The sequence below is a fragment of the Rhamphochromis sp. 'chilingali' genome (assembly GCF_963969265.1).
Source record: "Rhamphochromis sp. 'chilingali' genome assembly, chromosome: 1".
In the NCBI taxonomy this organism is placed as follows: domain Eukaryota; kingdom Metazoa; phylum Chordata; class Actinopteri; order Cichliformes; family Cichlidae; genus Rhamphochromis; species Rhamphochromis sp. 'chilingali'.
The window spans coordinates 4,774,308-4,801,349 of NC_137929.1; the positions used below are offsets into that span (position 1 = coordinate 4,774,308).

At 42.0% G+C, this 27,042-nt stretch overlaps 2 protein-coding genes across 5 annotated transcripts; one reads left to right on the top strand and one right to left on the bottom strand.

The window, feature by feature from the left end:
- Nucleotides 1-215: 215 nt before the first annotated feature.
- Nucleotides 216-25,411, bottom strand: LOC308397611 (uncharacterized protein). Of its 4 annotated transcripts, XM_080883584.1 has the most exons (5): nucleotides 25,163-25,408; nucleotides 13,147-13,284; nucleotides 7,191-7,296; nucleotides 2,205-3,557; nucleotides 216-1,880 (listed from the first exon to the last, which is right to left on the bottom strand). In XM_080883584.1, exons 3-5 carry the CDS (start codon nucleotides 7,206-7,208, stop codon nucleotides 1,194-1,196), a joined length of 2,058 nt encoding a protein of 685 aa, XP_080739710.1. In that variant the 5' UTR covers nucleotides 7,209-7,296; nucleotides 13,147-13,284; nucleotides 25,163-25,408; the 3' UTR covers nucleotides 216-1,193. The 4 variants fall into 4 exon arrangements, with proteins under 4 accessions (XP_080739710.1, XP_080739711.1, XP_080739709.1 ...); XM_080883585.1 differs by lacking the exon at nucleotides 13,147-13,284 and having other exon boundaries at nucleotides 216-1,874; XM_080883583.1 differs by lacking the exon at nucleotides 13,147-13,284.
- LOC308398650 (uncharacterized protein) lies at nucleotides 19,269-22,805 on the top strand. The gene is made up of 2 exons (XM_080885395.1): nucleotides 19,269-21,937; nucleotides 22,225-22,805. Exon 1 carries the CDS (start codon nucleotides 20,734-20,736, stop codon nucleotides 21,646-21,648), a length of 915 nt encoding a protein of 304 aa, XP_080741521.1. The 5' UTR covers nucleotides 19,269-20,733; the 3' UTR covers nucleotides 21,649-21,937; nucleotides 22,225-22,805.
- Nucleotides 25,412-27,042: the final 1,631 nt, after the last annotated feature.

Sequence of the window (27,042 nt, forward strand, 5' to 3'; positions counted from 1 at the left end):
ATGAACAATAACCGTATGACTGTCCCCGCCACTAACACATGACCCTACGCTGTGTCACTGCATCATTCCATGTTTGGCATGGAATGATGTCACCACCTGCACTCATGTATATATCTTTCTACGTAGCACTTTTAATTCTTATTCTTACTTTTATTTATTTATTTATTTATTTTCATGTCTATTTAAGTGCAATTTTTTTATGACAGTATGTTTGCACTGAAGCACCGCAGCAATTTCCTAATGTTGTAAACCTGCTCAACATTTGGTAATAAAACCCTTTCTGATTCTGATTCTGATCTAGCAGGGTGACAGAAAAACCCAGGGTAACTTCTAAGGACCTCAACGTCTCTCTCACATTGTGTTTTTTAAACATGCTTCCATTTGTCACTTCAGTCTTTACTCTGAAATACAGGAAGAGAAATCATGGCTGAAACAATTTCTCATGAAACCAGGGGTGTGGTCCAACAGTCAGTTTGGTGAGGAAGGTTCCTAACTGAGAGAAGTGACCCAGAAGTATCTGTGTAGCAGCCACAATGAATCCAGATCATGAGCTTTATTAACTGATCAAAGTCTCTTCTTTCATCTTCTGTATCATTCAGTTTGCATTGGTAATGCCCATTATTGTAATGCTTTTTTAAGACGAGCAAAACTTTATTTCACTTTGGGTTAGCTGGGATAAGTGATGGATGGAGGGAATTTTACTTCAGCCACAGAAATCCTAAACAGGAAGGAGGAGCAGAGTTACAGTGGATCACTATCCAGCAGGGAAACAAGGTTTATTTCAATTTCTTGGCCATGAGTGAGATTTACTGAGTGGGCAAATTAGGGAGACGACACCATCAGATCCCGAGCCCTCCATGTGTTAATCAAGAGACGGCTGCTGTGCTACATCCATAAATAATGAATAAATTAGGAGCTAAAGCTGAAAGGACAGTTTATTTGTAGCATCAGTGAAGATATTTTACATTTGAATTTTTTATTTAACATTTGCAAGATTCAATAACATAAAGAACCTGAACAAGAAAACATTTATGTGGATCAAAATACATTAAAACAAAAACTTTATAATAGGAAACAGAGTTTTCAACCAACTGATGAAAAGAAAGCTAACCACTTGACATGAACACTACAGTAGGACAGTTTTGAAAGCTTAAAATGGAACTAGGGGAAGAGTTTGATTCACAGCTGCCTCATCAGATTTTTACAGGAGATTCTATCTGAACTCTGTGGAGCCTGATCTCAAGCTTTTTGAGTCTGACACAGAAACCAGAGGATCTTTCTGTGTCTTCAGATTCACTGTGATCCAGTGATGGGAGTGATTTCAGCCCTGAGTGATCGCGCTGATGTTTGCACAGAGCAGACAATGAGGTGAATGTTTGGGCACATTGGTAACAGTGAAACAGTTTATTAGTAACGTGGGATCGTTTGTGTGCAGAGTATGAACTGAGATTCCTGAAGCTCTTGTCACACTGCTCACAGCTGTAGTTTCCTTCCATGTGTGTACGTTCATGAATGTTACGACTACCTGAATGTGAGAAGCTTCTGTCACAGTGTCTGCACTTGTGTGGTTTCTCTCCTGTGTGGACTCGTTTGTGTGTTTTAAGCTGACCTGCAGTGGTGAAGGATGACCCACACTGATCACAGAGGTGCTTTTTAACCCCACTGTGAATCAGTTCATGTTGTTTTAAGTGATTTGTTTTGGTGAAGCTTCTCCCACATTCTTTGCAGTATTTCAGTTTGTCTCCAGTGTGTCTACGTTGATGTACTTTTAGGGTCTTTTGCTGACTGAAAGTTTTTCCACAGAGGTCACAATGGAAGTCTTTCCCACCACCACAGTGATGACAGGGTTGAGAACTGGATCCATCTGTGTCGCTCTGCTTCTAAACAAAGACACAAAGACAGTGTAAGTCAGTCCTTCAACATTTGTATCCTGATTTCGCCTGAAATAAAGAGCATCTCTGCAGACGTCCAACTACATTTGACTGTTTCAGTTAACACACTCAGTTTACTGGGCTGCAATAACTACAATACTACCACCATAATACTACAGTAATACTAAAATCATAACTGAAAGGAAAATCTGAATAATCACTCAGAGCTGCTTTTCCATGCAGTAGAATTGCTAACATGCTAACACAGTTTAATGAGCAGAGTTGTTCCAAACAGTCAGGCTAAAATGACAAGATAACAATATAAATACATACATCACAGTAGCTGCACTTGTAGAGTCTCTTTCTGGTGTGGATCTGTTGGTGTCGTCTCAGGTGATGTGGAGTTTTAAAAGTCTTCTCACACAGGTCACATTGATAAGGTCTCTCCTCAGTGTGGGTAAACATGTGTCGTTGTAGGTGTGCGTCTGTTGTAAAGTATTTGCCACACTGTTCACAGCAGTACACATCATGTCTGGTGTGAATGCGTAGGTGTGTATTTCGGTACCCTCTCTGGCTGAAGGTTTTTCCACAGATGTCACAGCTGTATGCCTTAATTCCAGAGTGGGTAACTAGATGACTCTGTAAGTGGCTACTTTGAGTAAAAGCTCTGCCACACTGATCACAGCTGTACGCTTTAACTCCACTGTGGATGAGTTGGTGTTCTTTTAGGGAACGCTTGAAGGAAAAAGACTTTCCACACAAGTCACAGCTGAACGGTCTCTCTCCAGTGTGGATGACCTGATGCTGTTTTAGTGAAGCCGTCACAGTAAAACCCTTCCCACAGTCGTCACAGCTGTATGGCTTAATTCCAGAGTGGGTAACTAGATGACTCTGTAAGCTGCTACTGCGAGTAAAAGCTCTGCCACACTGATCACAGCTGTACGCTTTAACTCCACTGTGGATGAGTTGGTGTTCTTTTAGGGAACGCTTGAAGGAAAAAGACTTTCCACACAAGTCACAGCTGAACGGTCTCTCTCCAGTGTGGATGACCTGATGCTGTTTTAGTGAAGCCGTCACAGTAAAACCCTTCCCACAGTCGTCACAGCTGTATGGCTTAATTCCAGAGTGGGTAACTAGATGACTCTGTAAGCTGCTACTGCGAGTAAAAGCTCTGCCACACTGATCACAGCTGTACGCTTTAACTCCACTGTGGACGAGTTGGTGTTCTTTTAGGTGACCCTTCAAGGAAAAAGACTTTCCACACTCGTCACAGCTGAACGGTCTCTCTCCAGTGTGGATGACCTGATGCCGTTTTAGTTTAGCCCTCACAGTAAAACCCTTCCCACACTCGTCACAGCTGTATGCCTTAATTCCAGAGTGGGTAACTAGATGCCTCTGTAAGTGGCTACTGTGAGTAAAAGCTCTGCCACACTGATCACAGCTGTACGCTTTAACTCCACTGTGGATGAGTTGGTGTGTTTTTAGGTAACCCTTCCTGGAAAAAGACTTTCCACACAAGTCACAGCTGAACGGTCTCTCTCCAGTGTGGATGACCTGATGCCGTTTTAGTGAAGCCTTCAGAGTAAACTCCATCCCACACTCGTCACAGGTGTGTTTTTTCTCTCCCTTTCTTCTGTGAGGTTTGTCGGCCTCCTGAGAGCCCTGATTTCTGGCTCCATGTTGGTCCTGCAGTGACAGAGATACAAACAGAGGCAGTGAGTGAAATGCAGTCGTGGAACAAACTCAACCTTCAAACTCCATTAACACTAGTTTTAAACCTGAAGGTGGAGCGTGGCACCAAACACCTTAAAGGTCTCTTATCCCCACCTGCTGGTAGTTCTAACACATTACATCCAACCTGCTGTTAAAGATAATTCATGACTGTTCAAACACTAAAATCATGCACACACACACACACACACACACACACACACACACACACACACACACACACACACACACACACTATTTTATAATTTAGATTATTCAGTTGTTTCCTATTACATATTTCTATAATTTGTATAGATTTATACAGAATTATTCAGTGATAATAAATCCTATGTTTGTTTATTCTAAAGGAACCCCGTTAGCTTCCACAACAGATGTTGCTCGTCTTCCGTCAAATACTCACATAAAATATTACACAATAAAGTGGATTCAAGATATCCACATAATTTCACTCTTACATCCACAGTGAGGTTTCACAATTGTTCAAATATAAGCAATCAATAATAATAATAATAATATCAATAACATTGAGGCACATTACACAAATTTCAAAAACAAATCATGTCTTACAATATTTACAACAACTAAAAGCTCTGTAAATCGGCTTTTAAGTGTTCATTGAAGTTTTGAATAATTCTCTAATTTTTTAAGGCAACTTATTCCACTTAAAAGTTGCTCTAAATGTAACAGTTTTACAAAACGTTACTTTTAACTCGAGCATTTACTAAATTGCAGCTTGTTGAAAACTGTGTAATATGATGATGTATTTCATCTGGATACTGCAGCTGAGCAGAATAAATGTGGTGTGTTTAACAGAATTGCTTTCTTTAGAACTACAAGTAAGCCATAGAATATTTTAGCCTGTACAGGAAGCCAAGAAAGGTTATTATGCATTTGATCAATATTAGTATAGTATGAACATCTTCACACTAATCTGGACGCCTTATTCTGGACTAACTGAAGTCTGTTAAGATCTGTCTTATTAGCTGCTGACCAAATGATTGAACAATACTCCAGATGAGACATTACTAGTGCATTAATGACATCTTTCATAATGAAGAAGTGATACACAAAGAGCATTTCATAGCCATAGCTATGCCTTGTCGGCAGAGTCATGTGACATTAGTGATGTTTGTACTTTCAGCGTTAACTTGGTTTTAAAGCCTTTAAAATATACGCCGTTCAATAGTCGACCTTAATCTGACAGAGAATGTGATGATTTTGTGGATAATTAAAGTCAGTCATATATCCACAAACACAACAAGCTGAAAGTCAGTGATGCTGCTCGGTTTGCAGTCCTGAACATCACGGCACAAGCAGGATTCACTGCACTGTTAATGTTAGCTGTGTTATATTGCTGTCTCTGTTCGGTGGTGTCGAGCCAAACGCACTTTAACGTGTGTTTGAACGAGCTGACGGTTCACTCGTTAAGCTGAAAGAAAGATGCTTTAATCACAGCAGTCACACATGTGTCCACTGCACCATCTGGAACTCTTCTTGTTTACACTCGTAATAACACAAACACTAAATCCTGCTTCTCTGGTGCTGTTGTGTAGCAGTGTGTACACCTGAGACTGTCACCTGTCTGTCTGTCCTGCACTCTCTCTCTGTTTCTTTCTCTCTGATTGTGGAATAAAAGTATGAACATGTGTTTATAAGTTACACTTGTGTTTGAATCCTGCAGCTTATCACACATTTGATTTCCATGTGTGACGACTGCAAGTGTCCAGAGTGAGGACAGACTGAGGGAGCCACTGCTGCACATCATCTGTGAGGCTTTGCAGCCCTGATGATCCACCAGGACAAACTCAGCAGTGTGTGAGGAAGAGGAGGAGGAAGAGCCAGCAGCAGCTGACAGATGGAGAGAATAGACAGACTGTTCCCTGTTTGTGAAGGACTGCTAGGAAAGTTTAACATAACTGTCTGTGCTGAATCAGTCTTATTAGGTAATGTTCAAATAATGTGATCATCCCAGTGTTTCCAGTGTGGGAGAAAGTACTCAGGGCCTTCAAGCTACACACTATGAAAGGCAGCAACAAGTTTAATGTTCAGAAACCTAAAGTCTGTATCAGCAGCAGGATGGAGCTAAAAATAAATGTTGGTTTCAGTTCTATGAAGCTTCGAGTATTTTGGATCAGTAGCTGCTGTGTTTGTTGCATCATATTGCTGTAACTGTTTATATGCTTTATATATTCTGAGCTAAGTTGATCTATAGTGTTACATCATATTCTATAAGGATGTTATGTGTTTGTAGACTTTCTGCCCAGTTTGACCCATTTAGCAGAAGTCAGCCTGTTTAAGGCTCTGATATCTATTCTGTGTGACTTACAGCAGTTATGACATGGTCTGATTTTCTCACCCAATAAAGGAATATTTCATATATCAGTCTACTCTTCATTCTATCAGACACAGTTATCACAGCTCCTACATTTGCTTTTTACACATATATGTAAGCATTGAGCCACATTTAGTACCAACATATTAAAAGAACAATATTTGTCTCTTATATATGATACATCTATATACACACTGTCACAGATACTTGTCTGTGAGTGAAGTGATTAATATGATAACTATAATATTGGCCATATTATATTTACATTACCACAGTGAGATGACTTTAGTCTCATGAACAACATCAGCTAATTGTTATTTACAGCTAATCTTAAACGACTGTTCAGCACAGAAATGAAGCCCAACAATCATGTTTCACAGTCCTGTGGTCTTAGCCTCAGATACTCATCAAATCACACAGAGCTCATGTAGAAACAAATGAACTAAATCTGTTCTCCTTCATTTCTGTCAAACAAAGCTGTATGAAACGTTTCCAGCTGTTAGTATCATGGTTGCTAGGCAACCTGGGCAGCGCGACGGAGGCTAGACGTCCCATTTCACGAGCCTACGAGCCTCGCACTTCGGCCTTAGCGGTCTTTGAGTACGCGGCCCTTGAGGACTTTAAAGCTGCAGAACCTGAATCGGGATACAGCCATGATGATCTCCAGCCTCGTGCTCGCCAACATTCTCACCTGAGTTAAGAAGACGATCACTGAAATGGTCTCAGCAGGTCCTTTGATGACAGCAATGAAATGCAGTGGTAAGGCTTTTTGGGGATTAAGTTCGTTTTCATGGCAAAGAAGGACGATGCAGTTCATCTGATCACTCCTCATAACATTCTGGAGTGCAGGCAAAATGCTATTATAAAAACTTAAGCAGCAACTTCTCCAGGTTCCAATATTTATGCAATTCTCAAACCTTTTGGCCACGACTGTATAACCTCTTCTGAAGTTTAGTGGATATTATACATGGTTATGCTCAGGATGTGTCGGCCAGTTTCCACTGGAAATGCCTTTTGGTTAAACTGTCAGCGAGGAATTTGCATTTGCACTGTTACATTTTTATATAACTTTAATGCACATAAACAACAGCTGCTTGTTTCAGTGAAAATACATTGATGGGTTTTTAATAAAGTTGTGCAGCTGTAAAGTATTTTGTCTGGTGTCAATTCTATCGTCAGCTACATCGTTATGGCAAATGTTCAGATGTATATGGTGATAAATATCTTTGGTCATATGGTCCTGCTCTGTCTGTCACCTTCTGTGTTGAGCTCATTGTTTCCTCTGTAGTGGCTGAGCTGAGTCCAAGTAGCTGAAAATGTTCCTCTGCTGCTCCGTCAGACTCTCCTCCTCCTGCTGATCAGCTGGGACACAAAACAGATCTTTGTTAGGCTCCACACTGCACTGAAGAGTCAAAGTGTCTCATATGTTCATCTGACAAGTAAAAGAACACATTTTTGTTTCCCGAGGTGGGCAACTTGTTGGAAACAAACACAAAAGCTTTGAGCACTGATACCTGCCATTGCTGGCATTGAAAGATGCAACGCCAGCAATGTGGATTGTCAAGACTCAAACCAATCATCAAGCAAAGACAACAGGGATCATTTGTTTCTGTTTATTTAGCATTCACAGCATTTGTAGTTGCCTTCTGTGCAGGGGAAGTCCACGCACACTGTGTGGTACCGCCATCCGCAGAAGGTGCATTCAACCTCTGTAAGAGAAACGAGATTGTCTGAGACTGAAATGATATTAACTAAAGAAGTGGTGATTTGTAAAACTTCACATTTTGATCCGGGACGTACTCTGCATGAAAACAAGCGCTCACTCTTCCTACTCAACAAATCACAAGGGCGGAGCCTTATACCACGTGATACAGAAGCTGTGCCGTGTGATGCTAAAATTAGCAGGGAAAAAACAACGGAGAGCACGTCAGGGATGACGAGAAAGTGACAGGAGAAAATCCGTCCGGGTCAACCACCCAAACATCAATAACGGGAACCTTATACAGCGCTTCCCTATACACGTCAAACTCCCGCAGGCACAAAGACATCACGGAGGCTATCACTTATCACCTGACCAAAGATATGTGTAACGGTCTTTTGCATTTGATGTTTGTTGCATTTGATATTTGTTAAGCTGTATGTCTGGATTTTGTTCCTTTGCGCCCTCTGGTGGTGAACTGTGCAGGGTACAGCTTTGCTGTTTGGGTCTCCACCCAGCAACTTTTCTTTTGCTAGCGCACATGGTGTCTGCATGCTGCAACTCACAGTTAGCTCCACACATGGAGAAAATATTGTTTAAAGAGTGAAAATAATTGACGAAGAAGATGGAAGATAAGGCAATAAGGCCATAAAGCTCTATTTAGCACTTCCTGGATGTCAGCTCACGAGGTTTGTGTATTTTAAATGGTTTATTTTCTGTAATTAAGGATTTTTTTGATTGATTGACACTATGTACAAGAGCGCATTTTGATGTGATGTTTTTGTTTTATTGTTTTGTCCGTGAGCAGTTCTCACGGGTTGCCAAGACCAGAATAAACCCTGTTTTATAACTACATCGTGCGTACGTCAATCCTTGAGGGTGCTACAGTGAGAACTCCGCTCTGCACGGGTAGATGAAGGACGCAGCCCCGCAGGAAATTCAGGTGCCCCGAAAATAAGTGTTGCCTCAGTTAAAGGACTCAATATAATTAACCACAAGAAAGAGAAATAAAAAGGAAAAGGACTGTAAAATTAATTAAGATAAGTTTCCTTTTATAAATAAACAAAGGACTGAAATATTTCTTCTTTTTTCTTTCCTTCTCATTGTTTACATTTCTGCTGTTCAAGTGACTGATAGTCATACAGTGTTAAGTTAATGTTGTGATGAGTAACCTGTGCATCGTGCATATGGTGGGCTTCAGCAGTTGCTGTAAGAAACAGTATTACTGGCTTGGAGAAGAGATGTAATGTGAGTTAAGTATACATGTTAAGTGATGTTTAAGGAGTAATAGTAATTACTGTGCTTTAAAGTTGTAACAGTAAATGAAGATTAATATTCATTTGCTCCTCAACTAACAAATCAAATTTAAGCTGCTGCACCTTTACATTAAGGCTAAGTAAGATACACAAAAAACCCAAACCCCTCCAACAATGGCAGAGTTTGAGGCTAATCCAGAAGTCAGTGAAAAGGGTGATGTGGAACAACTTTCTGCAGATGAGCAACTACAAGCAGTTGAAGGCACAGCTGATGATGTTTCTACTACCTCACAAAGAGCACGACAGAGCCAACGAGTCCGTACATTGACCGAAAAGGGCAAAGAACTGTACGGTGAGCACATAAAGAAGGCTGCACATCGTTTCAGTGTGCGCTATGAGAAGTGGAAGGTTGTCATTAAGAATGCCAAAGGAGCTATAGATGGTCAATGCTCAAAGGATCTGCTACAAGAACATGTTTCCAAGGTTTTGAGTGCTTCTAAGGATGTGAATGCAGCCTATGATGACTTGAGACGTATTGAATCTCCAGATAGTGACACAAGACGAAGGATGGATACGTGTGAAGCCATAACAAAGACAATTATCGAATCTGTAAGAAAGTGTCCAAGCCCAAGTAATGCGGAGGTTCAAAGAGATGAAGAACTTTGGAAGGACACTGAGTCTTCATCTAAATACGTAGCCTCAGATGTGAAAAGTCAAAGGGATGAAAAATGGAAGGAGACTGAGTCTATGCCTAAGTTAGAAGCCTCAGACAGGATGAGTGTTAAGTCACACCACACTAAGCTCTCTTCTCATTCGAGGGTTTCCTCTAGACACTCCAGCCGGCTCTCGGCTAAAAGACAAGATGCAGCTGCTGAAGTTGCAGCAAATGAGGCTGCTCTCCAAGTTCTGCTTGAACAAGAAATCCATATGAAGGAAATTGAAAGGCAAGAAGCAGAAATAGCACAAAGACAAAAGGCTCTAGAAGCTAAGCGCAGAGAAGTAGAGCGACTTGAGACTGTAAAAAAGCTGAATGCAGCAAAGGCTCGACAGCGAGTGTATGAACAAAGTGAATGTTCAGATGAAGAAATATACAACCTACTTCACCACAGATCTGATAAAAATGAAGTCAAGTCTGAAAACCATGACCAGCATATGAAACGGTGTTCCTCGCCACGAAATGTGACACCGCACCAAGAGGTGAACACAGAAGATCTGGTCAAAGCATTTGCAGTGTCTCTTAATGCAAGTCGTCTTCCGGTACCAGAGCCAACAATATTCAGTGGCGACCCTATCAGATATAATGATTGGAAAATTTCCTTTCAGACTCTGATTGACAGGAAAAATATACCAACTGAAGAGAAGACTTATTATCTGAGGAAATATGTAAGTGGACCTGCAAGGAAGGCAATAGAAGGCTACTTCCCGCTTGGCACAGAGTCTGCATACTATGCAGCATGGACAGTTCTCGAAGAGAGGTATGGCAATCCCTTCCTAGTAGCAAAGGCCTTCAGAGACAAACTTGACGCATGGCCTAAGATAAGCTCTAAAGGCAGTATGGAACTTCAAGCATTTGCTGACTTCCTTTGCTGCTGTAAGACAGCCATGTCGCAAATGAAGGGGCTTGAAGTGCTCAATGACTGCAATGAAAACCAAAAAATGCTCGCAAAACTTCCAGATTGGCTTACTTCAAGGTGGAACAGAAAGGTTACAGAAGTGCAAGAAGAGACTCACACCTTTCCAAGCTTCAGCCAATTCGTAGATTTCATCTCACGGGAAGCCAAAATTGCCTGTAATCCCATAACATCTCTCTTTGCTCTGAAGCAAAGTGAAACTGAAGGGGCAAAAACAACAAGGAACAGAGGCAATGGAGCAAAGGTGCTAGCAACTAACTCAAATGAAAGGACTGTTAGTGCTAGTTGTGTGTACTGTGAAAGGTCGAGTCACAGCCTACTTAAGTGTAGAAGGTTCATAAATGAGAGCATTGTTGAGAGACTAAAGTTTGTTCAAGACAAGAAGTTATGTTTTGGCTGTCTGAACTCTGGTCATCGCTCCAAGGATTGCGAAGGGAGAGAAACCTGTGACACATGTAATAAAAGACATCCAACATGTCTTCATGACAATCGCACGAAGGAAGACAGAACAAGGAGAAATCCACACAAGAACAGTGACAGGACAAGACAAACGGACGCAGATGTCTCACAAGACAACAGTGTCACACCAACAACAAGTGAAGCGACTTCTAACAGAGTCACACAGAATGTTGACGACACTCACACATCTTCCATTATTCCAGTATGGGTGTCAACCAAAGGTGAGCCAGCGCATGAAATTCTTGTGTACGCGCTCCTTGATACACAGAGCGATACGACCTTTATTCTTGAAGAAACGGCACAAGCTCTGCATATCAAAGGTGAATCGACTCAGCTAAAGCTCACTACTATGTCTTCAAGAAACACAGTTGTGTCCTGTCGCAAGTTCTCAGGTCTACAAGTCAGAGGGTTCTACTCAAATAAGACCATTTCCCTACCAGTGACGTATGCCAGAGACTTTATTCCCGCAAACCGAGATCACATTCCATCGCCTGCAACAGCTAAGGCATGGTCTCATCTTGACTGCATTGCAAGTGAGATCGCTCCACTACAAAGCTGTGATGTTGGTCTGCTGATTGGGTACAACTGCCCCCAAGCACTTGTTCCTTGTGAGGTTGTGTCTGGAAAGGAAAATCAGCCGTTTGTGCAAAGAACTGATCTGGGATGGAGTATTGTGGGTTATGGCAATCCATGTCTCGATTATGGAGACGCCTTCGGAATAAGTCACCAAGTCATTGTGAAGGAAGTGGTGCCTGACATTAATCCCTCTTTAAATCTCACCAACAAGGTTCACTATGTCTACAGAACTCAAATAAAGGAAATGATCTCTCCCACAGAGGTCCTAAAGATGTTGAAGTCTGACTTTGTTGAGAAAGCACCAGAAGACACAAAGGTCTCTCAAGAAGATCTCAAATTTTTAACAAAGATGAAGGCCGGCATTAGGCACAAGGAGGATGGTCATTTTGAAATGCCACTCCCATTTAAGAGTGAAAGGCCGAACCTGCCAAACAACAAGGTATGTGCTATTCATCACCTCAAATGTTTAGAAAAAAGGCTCAAGAGTAACAAGCAGTACTACATGGACTATAAGAAATTCATGAATGACATCTTAGCCCATGGAGATGCTGAAAAGGTCACAGAGCAAGACATTGACAAGACACCAGTTTGGTACATCCCACATCATGGTGTGTATCATCCACAAAAACCCGGAAAGATTCGTGTCGTCTTTGATGCCTCTGCCAAGTTCCAAGGCGCTTCCTTAAATGACCATCTCCTCACTGGTCCAGAGCTAACAAACACCTTGCTCGGAGTCTTGTGTCGCTTCCGAAGAGGCCCAGTGGCTTTCATGTGTGACATCGAACGCATGTTCCACCAATTCCATGTGCATGCTTGTGACCAAGATTAACTACGGTTCTTGTGGTGGGAGAACGGTGACCTTGAAACTCCATTCACTGTCTACAGGATGAAGGTACACCTATTTGGAGCAGCATCTTCTCCAGGTTGTGCCAACTATGGCCTCAAGCATCTTGCAGCTGAAGGGGAAGGAAGTTTTAATGAAGAAACCATCAAGTTCATCAAAACCAACTTCTATGTTGATGACGGACTAGCAAGTGTTGACACTGAAGATCAGGCAATACAGCTGGTTAATGAAGCACGCAAACTCTGCAGCATGGGCAAACTTCGGTTGCACAAGTTCATCTCAAACAGCACCAAAGTTCTAGCTTCGCTTCCGAAAGAAGAATGCGCTGCAGCTCCCAAAGAGCTAGATATGGCACTCGGTGAAGTACACATGGAAAGAGCACTTGGCGTACAATGGTGTGTGGCATCAGATCAATTTCAGTTCAGAGTAGTTGTTAAGGACAAACCACTCACCAGAAGAGGAGTATTGGCCACAGTCGCCTCTGTGTTCGATCCACTTGGGTTTGTGTCACCTTTCATTCTGCTGGGAAAGCAGATTTTGCAACAAATGTGTCGAGATAAACTCAGCCAGGATGATAACTTACCTGACAGACTTCGACCTCAGTGGGAGTATTGGTTGCGTGACCTGGGAAACCTTGCAGACGTAAAGGTTCACAGATGCTACATTCCTTCGACCTTCAAGGCACAGCACTACGAACTTCATCATTTTTCTGATGCAAGTGCATCTGGATATGGAATGTGCAATTACCTCAGAGCAGTAAGCACAACTGGTGAAGTCCACTGCTCATTGGTGATGGGAAGATCAAGAGTTCCACCAACCAAAGTCACAACTATACCTCGGCTTGAGTTGTCGGCGGCCGTTGTTGCTGTGCGCACTGGTGACATGCTGAAAAAGGAATTGGAAATGGAAATTTCAGAAGAAAGGTATTGGACTGACTCGAAGGTGGTACTCGGATATGTCAGCAATGAAGCCAGAAGATTTCATGTGTTTGTTGCAAACCGAGTGGAACGCATCAAACAAAGCACGGATTCAACCCAATGGAGGTATGTAACTTCCGAAGATAATCCGGCAGACCACGCCTCAAGAGGTCTCACAGCAGAACAACTTGTAGCATCAAACTGGTTCAAAGGCCCAGACCTCCTTTGGCAGAAGATCATACCCAGTGGGGAAATTAAGGTGGGAGAGTTATCAACCAGTGACCCGGAGGTTAAGAAGGTTCAAGTCCACAAGATACAAGGGGAGGAACAAAGGTCACTGTTAGATCGCTTACACAAGTTTTCCGACTGGTCGAGGATGATTAAGGCAGTTGCTAGACTCAAGCGCTATGTGAAAGAAGCAAAGGATCACAAGAGTAGATCACACGACATCAGTAGTGTAACAAGAGAGAAAGGAAGCAGAGTTAACAATCATAAAGATGGTTCAGGAAACAGCCTTTGCTCAAACTTCGAGCTAACGGATTCTGGATTCTTGGATGCAGCAAGATCGTGTCATCTTACATCTATAAATGTGTAAAATGCAGAAGGTTCAGAAGGCGCACAGAGCAGCAGAAGATGGCAGACCTCCCAGAGGATCGGATGGAGACCACACCGCCATTCACCTACTGTGGGATGGACTGCTTTGGTCCTTTTTATGTCAAAGAAGGCCGCAAGGAGCTAAAGCGTTATGGCTTGCTAATCACTTGCATGTGCTCCAGAGCAGTGCATCTTGAAATGCTTGACGATCTCTCTACAGATTCCCTCATCAACTCATTACGTGCATTCATGGCCATCAGAGGTACAGTTCGTCAGATAAGATGTGATCAAGGCACGAATTTTGTCGGCACTAGAAATGAGTTTATTGGAGCATTTAAGGAAATGGATCAAGCCAAGCTAGGGAAACTGGACTGTGAGTTTCTCATGTACACCCCAGCATCTAGTCATATGGGTTGTGTCTGGGAAAGACAAATTCGCACCATAAGAAGTGTTCTCATGTCCATTCTGGAACAATCAGCCAAACAACTCGACAGCTCCTCTCTGAGGACATTCCTGTATGAAGTCATGGCAGTGATTAATAGCAGACCATTGACTACTGACCAACTATGTGATCCATCAAACCCAGAACCTTTAACACCGAATCACATACTAACCATGAAGTCCACAATCATCTCTCCACCTCCAGGAAGGTTTGTGAAAGAAGATCTTTATCTCCGTAAGAGGTGGCGTCGTGTTCAACTACTTGCCAACACTTTCTGGACAAGGTGGAAAAAGGAGTATTTGTTAAATCTTCAAGGAAGACAGAAGTGGACCAAAGAGCACAGAAATGCTAAGATCAATGATGTTGTCCTCCTGAAGGATGAGATAACTCCACGCAACCAGTGGAAGTTGGCAAGGATCATTGAAGTGTATCCTGGAAAGGATGGAAAAGTGAGGAAGGTGAAATTGCTGCTGAGTGATCCAACCCTGGATAGAGCAGGAAAACGTAACTCCAAACCTGTGCACCTGGAAAGACCCATTCAGAAGACAGTCATTCTGATGGAAGCGGAAGACGATTCTCCACCGCACTCTGCTTAAAGGATAATTCACGATAGTTCATTCAAAAGCCGTTCATTAGTTCATAGGCAATACTTTATTCTTTTTAATCACAAGTGATTGGTGGGAGTGTAACGGTCTTTTGCATTTGATGTTTGTTGCATTTGATATTTGTTAAGCTGTATGTCTGGATTTTGTTCCTTTGCACCCTCTGGTGGTGAACTGTGTAGGGTACAGCTTTGCTGTTTGGGTCTCCACCCAGCCACTTTTCTTTTGCTAGCACACATGGTGTCTGCATGCTGCAACTCACAGTTAGCTCCACACATGGAGAAAATATTGTTTAAAGAGTGAAAATAATTGACGAAGAAGATGGAAGATAAGGCAATAAGGCCATAAAGCTCTATTTAGCACCTCCTGGATGTCAGCTCACGAGGTTTGTGTATTTTAAATGGTTTATTTTCTGTAATTAAGGATTTTTTTTGATTGATTGACACTACGTACAAGAGCGCATTTTGATGTGATGTTTTTGTTTTATTGTTTTGTCCGTGAGCAGTTCTCACGGGTTGCCAAGACCAGAATAAACCCTGTTTTATAACTACATCGTGCGTACGTCAATCCTTGAGGATTGACAATATGGCTCCTACAATATGGCTCCCATCAACACTGTGCAAAACGAGGGATTTAGGAAAACGATCAACACCCTAGACAAACGCTACACAGTGCCGTCCCGCAACTATTTTTCTATTGTTGCACTACCTGCTCTGTACACGCAGCGTCGAGCAACGGTGGAGACGGAATTTCAAGCAAGACAACATTTTGCTGCAACAACAAAACGTGAGACATTTGTTGTTTTTATGTTTATTTGTTGTTATGAGAGAATCATGATCTCAATTCTAAGCCAAAAAATGGTGATTCTCATTTTATGCAAAATCGTGCAGCCCTAACATTAACACAAAACTATTGTTTCACCAGAGAAACACACATGAAGAGAGAGAGAGAGACAATAACAGCTACCAAACAGTCGTCATAATTCGTCACACAATGAGAAAAGGACAAATCAACAAGTAACAATGACTAATTAATATTAAAATCTGTAACATAATGTATTGTTTGGAGTTTAGTCTGATTGGTTCAGGATGACCTGCCATTATCCAATCACACGTCTGCTTACCTGCATCTTTTCTCTTTTTTCTAACCTGAGCACCTGATGGCTTTGAACTTTTGTTGTCCATCTTCCATTGGTTTGAATTTTGCGCTCCAGTACAAACACAAATCCCCCAACCCGAGGATCAGCACAATTAACCTAACAGCAGGAACGTACAGAGGGGGGGGGGGGGGGGGGGGGGGGGGCTACAGGGGCTTGAGCACCCGCCCCTTTCCTGATGGTGCCCAAGGTGCCCTTTTGTTGAGGCAACTTTTTTTTTTTTAATTATTTTTTTTTTTTTTTAATGTGTGTGTGTGTGTGTGTGTGTGTGTGTGCGTGCGGAGTCCTGTCTGTGCCCCTAAAACAATAATATTTAACTATTAATCACAGTTTTGCTAAATAAAAGGATCTGGCTTGCATCAGTCACATGATCACATTTAACCAATGATCGCCCTTGACGGCAGAACGCGCTGGTTACGAGCCGGGAACGAGCTCACAAAGAGCACGCGCATTTGTTGCGGTCCAGAGCTGTAGGAGAAACACAAGTTAACTCAGAGACACAGACTGATGCGACAAAACCAGTAAGTAGGTGTACAGCGCACACTGTAGTGTGTAGCACCCAGGAGTATTAGCTTATTACGTACACGTTGGTAAGCTGTCTTGTTGCTACTGACGAACTGAAACAAACGAGCGTGCTGTGTGTGCAACAGCGCGACAAACATTACCTGTGCTTTTATTAACTGCACAAGTAGTGCTGGTCATAGCTGCTGGCTACCTGTGTAAGGCTGTCATGGGTCTGTAGCTCTGTCACCGTTTTAGGGAACATATTTAGTTTTAAAGCAAGTTTCCGGGCTTTTCCTGCCTTTCTGGAGGGATTATATTTCACTAAAAACGATCTAATATGCATGTCCACATAATAATTATTATAATTATAATATATTAAAAACACACGCTGTATTTTAAAGAACATACATTAAGAAGCAGATTATATTAGATTTATATTTTAAATAAGACAAAAGTTGGATGTTACAGCAGTAAAATGATTGTATCTCTACAGTTTAAACATGTAATAAGCTTTGCCTCTGCACAGAGTGGATAGTGAAACAAATGGAATCATCATAAATACATTATTTCATATTTATTACTTCCCCCTCCTCTTTGCTTTATTATTGTAGCTCTAGTAATAAATAATAATGTAAGGATTCTGGATCAGCACCATGATGCCCATAGTATATACAGTATTCTGAAGAAGGTCTAAAATGTCACTGTGTGTGCGTGCATGTGTGTGTTTTATTTAGATGGATTTTTAAAAAAAATATTACTCATGATATAACATTGTGCAGACATGGCTGGTAAGGACATGAGGAGGAAACAGCAGGAGCTGTGTGAGGCTACTAAAGGCAGGGCTATAACATTTTTCTGTCATCATTTTATTATAGATTAAGTGTAAGAGTTGTTAGGTGTGGATAATTAGATTATAGTTTATTGCAATAGCAAGTTGTGCCTTGTTCTCACATAGACAGCAAGTGCAGAGTGATATATGAAATGATGGGATGGAAGGAAGAAGAGAAGCAAAGAGTGATTCACAGGCAGAGCCTAAATTATTTCTCACAGTTTTTTGTTGCCTTATGGTTCCAAGCGCTGTCACCAATCTTTGCATTTTGTTATTATCTCATGACACTTGTTTAATCAGCTACCATCTCTCCTGTGGACTTTTTAATGTCTACAGTCTCAGACCAACACAGCCCTGCCCTCATAGCTGGACTGGCCATCGGGCATACCGGGCACTTGCCCGGTGGGCCGCTGGCGATTTTTTGTTTTTATGGGCCGACCGTTTTTTTTTTTTTTGTTTTGTTTTTTTTTGGGGAAGGGTATAAACAATGAAAGGTGTTGGATTGGCCAATTGGTCATGATCGACTCTGGGCTGGACCAATTACAGCCGAGGAGGTCGGATGCACCCTCCCCCATGTGTAGCAATCTTATAGACGAACTAAAGAAAATGGAGAACAAAAAAAGGAAAGGAGGTGCCGAAAAAATTAGGGCCAAAAAGAAACAAGCCCTTCAGGCAGACGCTGCCAAATGTGTGAAAATTACTGAATTGTTTGGTGGTAGCTATGGCATAGCTTCCATAGATTTAGCAAGATCAGCAAGTGGTGGAGGCCAGCAGGTGGATGAAGGAAAGGGGAGGCAGGAGGAGGAGAGACCCGAGGCGGCCGCCGGTCATAGTGGCAGAGGAACTGAACTTCAGGTAAGAAGTTATGACCTGCTGTCTATCTGTGTCAGATAGAAACTAATTTTAGTTGTAGTTTGTTTTCGTTGTGGTGACTTTATACAGTCGCTTAGAATAACTCGTACAGCGTAACTAGCATGACGGAGTTTATATACTGCTGGGCGGGTGCTATGAAGTTACTGATAGTAAATTTTATTTTATGCTTAAGGTTAGTTTCTCAAACTTCTCAAAGTCTTAACAAATTGTGCCAATCCTTACATGTTGCACCAGCTGATTTATCATCAAAAGTGGAGAAGTCTGTGACAGAGGAGACAGAAGAGCAGCAGAGAGAGATGGAAGAGCAAGAGAGAGAGATGGAAGAGCAAGAGAGAGAGATGGAAGAGCAAGAGAGAGAGATGGAAGAGCAAGAGAGAGAGATGGAAGGGCAAGAGAGAGAGATGGAAGGGCAAGAGAGAGAGATGGAAGAGCAAGAGAGAGAGATGGAAGAGCAAGAGAGAGAGATGGAAGAGCAAGAGAGAGAGATGGAAGGGCAAGAGAGAGAGATGGAAGAGCAAGAGAGAGAGAGAGATGGAAGAGCAGGAGAGAGAGAGATGGAAGAGCAAGAGAGAGAGATGGAAGAGCAAGAGAGAGAGATGGAGCAAGAGAGAGAGATGGAGCAAGAGAGAGAGAGATGGAAGAGCAAGAGAGAGAGATGGAAAAACAGGAGAGAGAGATGGAAGAGCAAGAGAGAGAGAGATGGAAGAGCAAGAGAGAGAGAGAGATGGAAGAGCAAGAGAGAGAGATGGAAAAGCAGGAGAGAGAGATGGAAGAGCAGGAGAGAGAGATGGAAGAGCAAGAGAGAGAGATGGAAGAGCAAGAGAGAGAGATGGAAGAGCAGGAGAGAGAGAAGAGCAAGAGAGAGAGATGGAAGAGCAGGAGAGAGAGATGGAGCAAGAGAGAGAGATGGAAGAGCAAGAGAGAGAGATGGAAGAGCAAGAGAGTGAGAGCCAGGGCATCGATGACTTTGCTCGCCCTGAACCTGCCATATTACAGGCCTTCTTAGATTACCACCCACAGCAGAACAGTAGCAGTGCAGTTGTGATGAGGGTGTTCAGCTGTAAAGATGGCACCAACAGGAAGTGGCTTACTTATTGCAAAGAACGCCATTTATTGTTCTGCTTTGTGTGTCTGGCATTTGCAAGGCTGACTGACACCAGCACATTTATAACAGGCATGAGTGACTGGCGACATATACATCTGCGCACAGAGGAGCATGAAAAGAGCAATACACACCAGACCTGTGCTGAAGCTTTTTTCTTAAGGTGCTCAAAAGGCAACATCAGGAGCTTGTTTGCTGGCAGTCAGTTGTCAGCTCACAGAGCACAAGTGAAAAAGAGACGGCAAGTTTTAGAGCGTATAGTGGATGTGATCAAAGTACTTGGGAAGAGGGGACTCAGCTATAGGCATGTGGAGAATGAGGCTGCATACACTTTAGGTGATAACACCATCGATCATGGTAACTTTCTGGAACTAATTGTGTTATTAGGCAAGTATGATATGTGCCTTGGAGAACATTTGAATGACTGCATTGAAAAAAGCAAGAAGTTGCATCAGACCAGTGGATCAAGAGGTAGAGGATCTCTCATCACCCTACTCTCCAAAACAACTGTCAACTCAGTGATTGATGCACTTGGCCATCTCCTTCAAGAGAGCATCGCCAGTGATGTCCAGAAAGCTGGGATGTTTTCTGTTCAGCTAGACACAACCCAAGACATCACAGGTTATGATCAGTGTTCAGTAATCATCAGGTATGTTACTGAGTCTGTGCAGGAGAGGCTTGTCTCCATAGTGAGGTGCGAAGCATCCACGGGGCAGTACTTTGTAAACTTGCTTTCCGGAGTTTTAGAGCATCTGAATCTAGACAAGGCCATGTGCATTGGGAATGCAACAGATGGTGCTTCAAATATGCAGGGCCAGTACAAAGGCTTTTCAGCACTTATGACTGCCCAGTCTCCAACTCATGTGCATGTGTGGTGCTATGCACACATACTTAATCTTGTGATTGCTGACACAACACAAAGTGTCATTGAAAGTGGATCACTCTTTAATTTACTTAATGACATAGCTGTGTTCATCAAGGAGTCCCATCACAGGGTTAATCTGTGGGAGAAACAAACCGAAAACACAAGACACAGACGCCTCAGTCCAATAGGTGAGACACGGTGGTGGGCCAAGCATGATGCCCTCCAGAAAATCTTTGGACATTTTGGAAAACCAGATGATGGCCTCTTCGTTGATGTAGTGCTGACGATGGAAGCCATTGAAAAGAGGGAAAAAGAAAAGCCAGCTGTTTGTGCCAAAGCACGAGGCTTTAAAGAGTGTCTCTTGAAGCATGAAACTGTGTTAACAGCACAGATATTTCTTAGAGTGTTTGAGCAACAACTCCTCTGTCAAAGTACCTCCAGTCAAAGGGGATGGACATTCTCTCTGCCCATCATATGGTGACTGCCACACAAGATGGCCTCAAAAGTATTGCCAGGGACTTTCCAACTGTGAAGACAGCTGCAGACACATTTGTGAAACAGACAAATCAAAAACTAGAGGAGAGGGTGAACAACACAGACATGGAAGTGGAGGCTGAACTACCTAAAAAGAGAGCCAAAAGGAGAAAAGGCATGGCCGGAGAGATGCCTGAAGATGAGTTGCAAATCAATGCTGAGAAATCATATGAGGTGAAAGTGCACAACATCATCCTGGACACAGTTATTGAAGCAATCCACAGACGATTTGTCATACATGGCCCTCTTCTTGCCGATTTGGCATGGTTGGACCCCAGGAAGTTTAGCCAGGTCAGAACAGTTTCTCTTCCAAGTAATGCATTTCAGAACCTCAGCGCCTGTCTACTTAAATTTGACAGCAGGGCTACAGTTAATAACCTTCAGTCAGAACTGAAACGTTTTGCTGAACAGTGGGAAAGGCTTAAGACATCACATGTAGATGAGTACACGACCAGAACAGCAAAGGACAGATCTGAAGAATGGGACGAAGAAAGTGAAATTGTGACCGAAAGCTGTGGTTCTTGCAAAAATTGCCCACTGTGCTGCTATCAAATACTCAGGCGGTTCAACATGCTGTCTGATGCCTATCGTCTCCTTGGGCTGGCATACAAGTACCTGCTGACCCTCTCCCTCACTCAGGTTGCCTGTGAAAGAACGTTCTCTACACTCAAGTTCATTAAAAGCAGACTCCGAAGCAGCCTGTCTGCAAACAAGCTGGAGATGTTTATGCTGATGGCCACTGAAAAGGACATTCTCATGTCATTGGACTCTGACATGGTCATTGACAGGGTAGCTGAGAAGAGTGACCTGCTGAGAAAGCTCCTTTTGTAACCTGGTGAGGTGAAATAAAAATGAGCAAAACATTCCTAATTATCTATTGTTAATATTAAATTCAGCTTTATTGTTATTGCCTAAATGAATACGTTTAGTATCTACCTTCACTTCAAACAAGTCAAGTGATTGGTAAATGCTTAGAATTTGTCCATCTTAATAGATAGAATAAATATGAGATTGGAGTATTAGGCATTTATAAACATATATTCTTACAGTCTTAATCTGTCATTGTTTCATTTCAGATGCTGTCAGTCATTTTAGGAGGACTGAAGTGTGTTCATTTTAAGTAAGTACTATATGATTCAACCATTTTTCTAGAGTAAGCATACCAGTACTGTCATCGTCTGAAAAAATCTATTAAGTACAATTCTTTCTCAACCTTCACTGTCTGTCCTTTCACTTCATAAAGGTTTCCATGTCTTAAGATATGTTCAGTGTTGCTGCTGTGGAAGTGTTGTAGGTGACCTTTTATTGATGAGTGAATAGTCTTTGGTGATACAATTCAATCATAATCTGTCCTTTATAGATTTTAATATTCATCTAATCTTTATTCCTTTCTGTCCTGTTTGTCAGGGTCTGATCATACATTGTTTGTTTAAGAGGTTCGAGACCATTCAACTTTTTAAGTTCATCAACGTAAGTACTAGTGTATATGATTTCTCTAATTCCTTTCTGGAATAAAGATGCCAGTACTGTGATCATCTGAGCAAGTCCATCAATTGCCATTCACAGTTCTTTGTCCTTTCACTTGTGTCCTGTTTTTCAGGGTCCCATATAATTTCTTCAGAAGTAAGTACTGTATATGATGCCAGTATTTTCCCATATTTTCTAGATACTGTATTAGTACTGTGTGTAAAATGCCATCAAAAACTCAATTAAGTGTTATTCTTATTCTTCTTTCTCACCTTTCTTTCTCTGTCTCCTTTCATATTTAAAGGTTGCTGTGTTAACAAAATATATTGTGCTACCATGCTGTTTTCTATTGTTTTGGTAAATAAATACTTTATGAAAATATCCCTAAATCTGTCATTTATTAATTTTAATATTAATTAATGATCATGTCTCACCTCTAGTGTTCTTGGTCTTAATTTCAGGTTTCTACCATGTGTTGTAGATAGTTCAGGAGGTTAACTCTACCAAGCAGTCTTTTTGTTTCCGCTATGTACTGTTTAAAATCCTGAATAGGGAGAATGGTGTAGGTTTAACATTATCAGATTGATACATATATACCAACAAGGCAGTGTACATCAAAGCAGTTGTTTTCATGCAAAGGCTTTATGGTTTTTCCTATAGCGATTGACAGACCACGTGACTTTGCGCATTGCATGCCGGGAACTCCTGGCAAAACAATCCAAGTACCGCATCAAATACAAGCATTTGCAATTGCAGCACCGCAAAACGTTCATTCTCCGGTTCCAATACCTTCTTGTTTTTTCTGTGCTGCACAAAAAAGGAATGTACAAAACGACGGAGAACAATGCCGGTCCGTACAAAGACAGACTCGACGAAAAGACAAAGAAAAGATACGAGGAAAAATCAAAGGAGTGAAAGGGTCAGATCCTTACGAGCACACAGAGGGACAAAAGACGTTAGCGTGCTGCCCAACTTTCACCACGCTCAGATTTATAATTATACGGTTCTTGGAGTGAGTGCATACACTCATGAAGTTTAGTAACTTCAGGTCACTGCAACAAGCCCAGGTATAGTTTACCGACGGATGGGTACAGGACCTTGAAATGCACCGAAAGACCATTGTACGAACAAAGGTAAACTTACCTTTGTTCGTCTCACAAATCGTCGTCATAAATACACATTCGTTAACCGTGTATTAATATAACCTTTGAGCTCAACGGTAATTAATTAGTAGTGGAAAAATAATTGTAATATTTGAGCCATTTCTGCTGTCCAACTACTTCTTACAAAATACATTTTTAATGTTAATTAGATTTTTTTTACGGCATAAATAAAGGTTATATAAAAGTCACTGCCAAAGACTGATTGCGGCTTCTACCTTGTTACACTAATGTTGTTTGTAGCTCAGTATGACTTTATGTCATCCATGAGGGATGCATTTGACATATGTTTCACATATTATAGCCCAACAAGTTATTTATAGCAATTTAAATACGAGCAATCAGTTTCTTTGCAAATACCGGAAATCAGTTTTTGGCAGACAATCACTTTTTGGCACAACACCGGCTATTGCAGTTAATAATACAGCAGCTTCTTGCCATTTTTTGTGTTTCTTTTTATCGCTGTGTAACTGAGTTCAATTGAAAGCCTGCATGCGCTAGTACCGCTTGCCAAAAGTTCCCAGAATCCTTTGCGATTTTATCCATGAATGACGTCACATTTTTGGTGGGCCGGTCTCCAGTCAAAATGCCCGGGCCGATTTTTTGTCCCAGTCCAGCCCTGCCTGCCCTCCAGCACTATCCACAGCAACCCCTCAACAGCAACATTGTACCCATCAGGTAAAGCATCGGCTACGTTTGCTTTGCCTTGTTGCCCATATTAGATTCTTGATGAAAGTGTGTTGTTGTTATTCAGCCTGGTTCAATGTGCCCCTTTTTAACTTTGAGCACCCGCCCCTTTAAAACTCTCTGCACAGCCCTGCCTAACAGACCTACACCTTAGTTCACAGATTCACTTTGTCTAAGGTTGATTTCTGGGATTTCACACAACCCAGGATTCAGATCGTGAATCCATGATGGGCTTGGATTTACATCATTATAAATGAAATGTGCTCTACTTGGAAGCAGCCGGCCCCGCCCCTTTTGACGGCTTGTGTGAGACTTTAAATCATCAAACTGTAAATTATAAATTTAAATTGTTATTGATCCTTTACCCCGAGTCCTAAAGTGTAGATTTATTTTCTTACTCTTCTTATATTTATTGTTTGTTTACTTGCACCGCTGTAACTGCAGCCTCGTCGTCTCGTCTCTCTATATGCTGGACTGTCTGTAGCGGAGATGACAATAAAGTTTACTTTGACTTCAGCAGCGCGCAGGCGCACCGAGGGCTCTCGCGCTCACTTTATAGAATGTAGAAAAAACATGGGTGCAGATTATAAGTCTGTATCATAATATCTGTTTGTTGTTTTTATTTTGTTTTGCGAGTTGGTTATTAGATGCCGCTCCAGCCAGCCAGAGACTCCCCGCCGCCCCGCCCTCTCCTCCCTGTGCCGCCAGCAGCAGGCGCACCTCGCAAACGGAGGGCGCCCTTACTCCCAGCAAATGGCTGATAGAAAACCGATCGGTGCCTACGAATTTCCCAATATGCGCTGGCATGACGTCGGGGAAGCATGGGTACGACCGATTATTTTATTTTTTTCTTGCCCGTGATGCCCCCCCCACCACGATGCATTCTATTGGTTTGCACACTTACACACACCCAGCTGTGGTTTCCTGTTTTGCTGGACTCTGGAGAGCCCCGCCTTTAACGCTCTTCTCTCACAGAGAGCAACAGAAAACTTGGAAAAACTCCAGATTGACTGAACTCAGTTCAAAGTTACCTTGACACCTTTAGATGTGAGACGTAGTGATGGTCCGCTTGAAGCTGACGCTCCGGTGCGTGTGTCAGAAAGATCAACGCGCTGCTTCAGAAGCACCGTGTCGAGGCTTGATTCGTTTGGCCAGAGTCACGTGATCAGTGACGTCTGAAGCTTCGTTTAGAACGTACCTTTTTTAAAATCGAACTTTATTGAAACACAATGAGTATACAACATACAAACAGATGAAGTTTACAAAAGAACAGAACATGAACATACAGAACCAGGAGTAAAAAAATGATGATATGAGTAGGCGAAAAAAATCTACATATAAATATTGTTATGAGAGGCTTTTTGTTGGTTGAGTCTGAAATTGATTGTATGTACAATTCATATCCTTATAAAAAGGCAGAAATATGGTGTTTTATTAATAAACTTACATTCATGGATATAAAATAGCTAAAAGTATTAACAAATATTTTATAAAAAAAACATTTATCATTCTTCCTGGGGAACTTAAAGAAACAGAATAAAACATTTTCCCATCGTAAAGAAAACTCCCTTAAAATATGGACAATAACAAAACTGCTAAATTCTTCCAGAATCTCTGTGTAGAGGAACCAAAAGAGATGTGCCACAGTTTCTGGATGATCCCCACAGAAAGTTCAATTAGTATTTATGTCTCTTTTAAATGTTACCATATAGTGACTGGCTGGGTAACATTTATGAAGAATTTTATAGGAGATTTCCTTCACCTTGTTCACAATTAGATATTTATGGGATCATCCAGACTGTCTTCCAGGTGATATCTGGAACATGTCGGTTCCAGTAAGATATTCTATATATGGGAGAGACATGATATCTTCTTGGAATAAACTACGTATTCTCTTATTGCTGTTACCAAGTTCCTGTGAAAAGCAGATTTTTCCCACTGCTGACTCAGCTGGATCAGGGAGAGTGACTGAGGCAGATATTGAGCTGTCAGTGTTTTTATATAACATTAAAGTCCCTGAGGGTATGGCACCAAGCACCATTGAGAATTCCCCAACACTGACGGGAAAATTATATAGTGTAAGGAATTCATTGTAAGTAAGTAGTGCTCCCTCGTTAAATTTTAAAACTTAGTAGCGGCCGCCATTGTTGGCAGCTGAAATTTGGCTGGGCCGCGCTATGAATTCTGGGATATGGTGGGCCACGAAGGACACACCCGACCCATCCTTCAAACTCGGGGGAATGAAGGACGCATTTGAAGGAGTCGAGGAATCGGGACAGCCTTCGTCGCCTGGCTGTGACGTCATCGGCCTTCAAATGCGGCCTCCGGAGGATGCGGCCGACGTTTTGGGACACAGCTTGTGTGTCTTTGTTGGTCATGTGACCTCCCAGGGACTACACATGGAAACGAGCAGTTTAGCTCAAATCTGGCAGGTTTCCATCGTCTGTTTTTGTCCTGATGTCCATGAACATGAACACTGTCCCTGTCAAACACGTCCAGATAATCTGATCCAGTGTTGTTCTTCTTCTGTGGTGTTTGTGATGGAGCAGCAGCTGCTGATCCTGATGTCCTCCACCAAGGGGGCAGCAAATTCAGCTGACTGTCATCATTTATTAAAAAGATGTAACAATGTGACATAATGCAATATAATAGTGTCAGTTACACATTGTGGGTTGCACTGTGGCCAGAATGGACATTACCTCCTGCCTAATGGAAGCTGTCAGCCATCCTGCAACCATGAATTAGATAAGCAGAAGTGAAGGGATTGTTAACAACAATTTAATAATAAAATGTAATGTGATAGTTGCACTTTATTAGCTCCCCACAATCGTATGAATAATAACCATGAATGCACTGCATACTCATAGCAAGTTCTTTAGGTTTAAAGTGAGATCCTGCTTTAAAGGGCGCT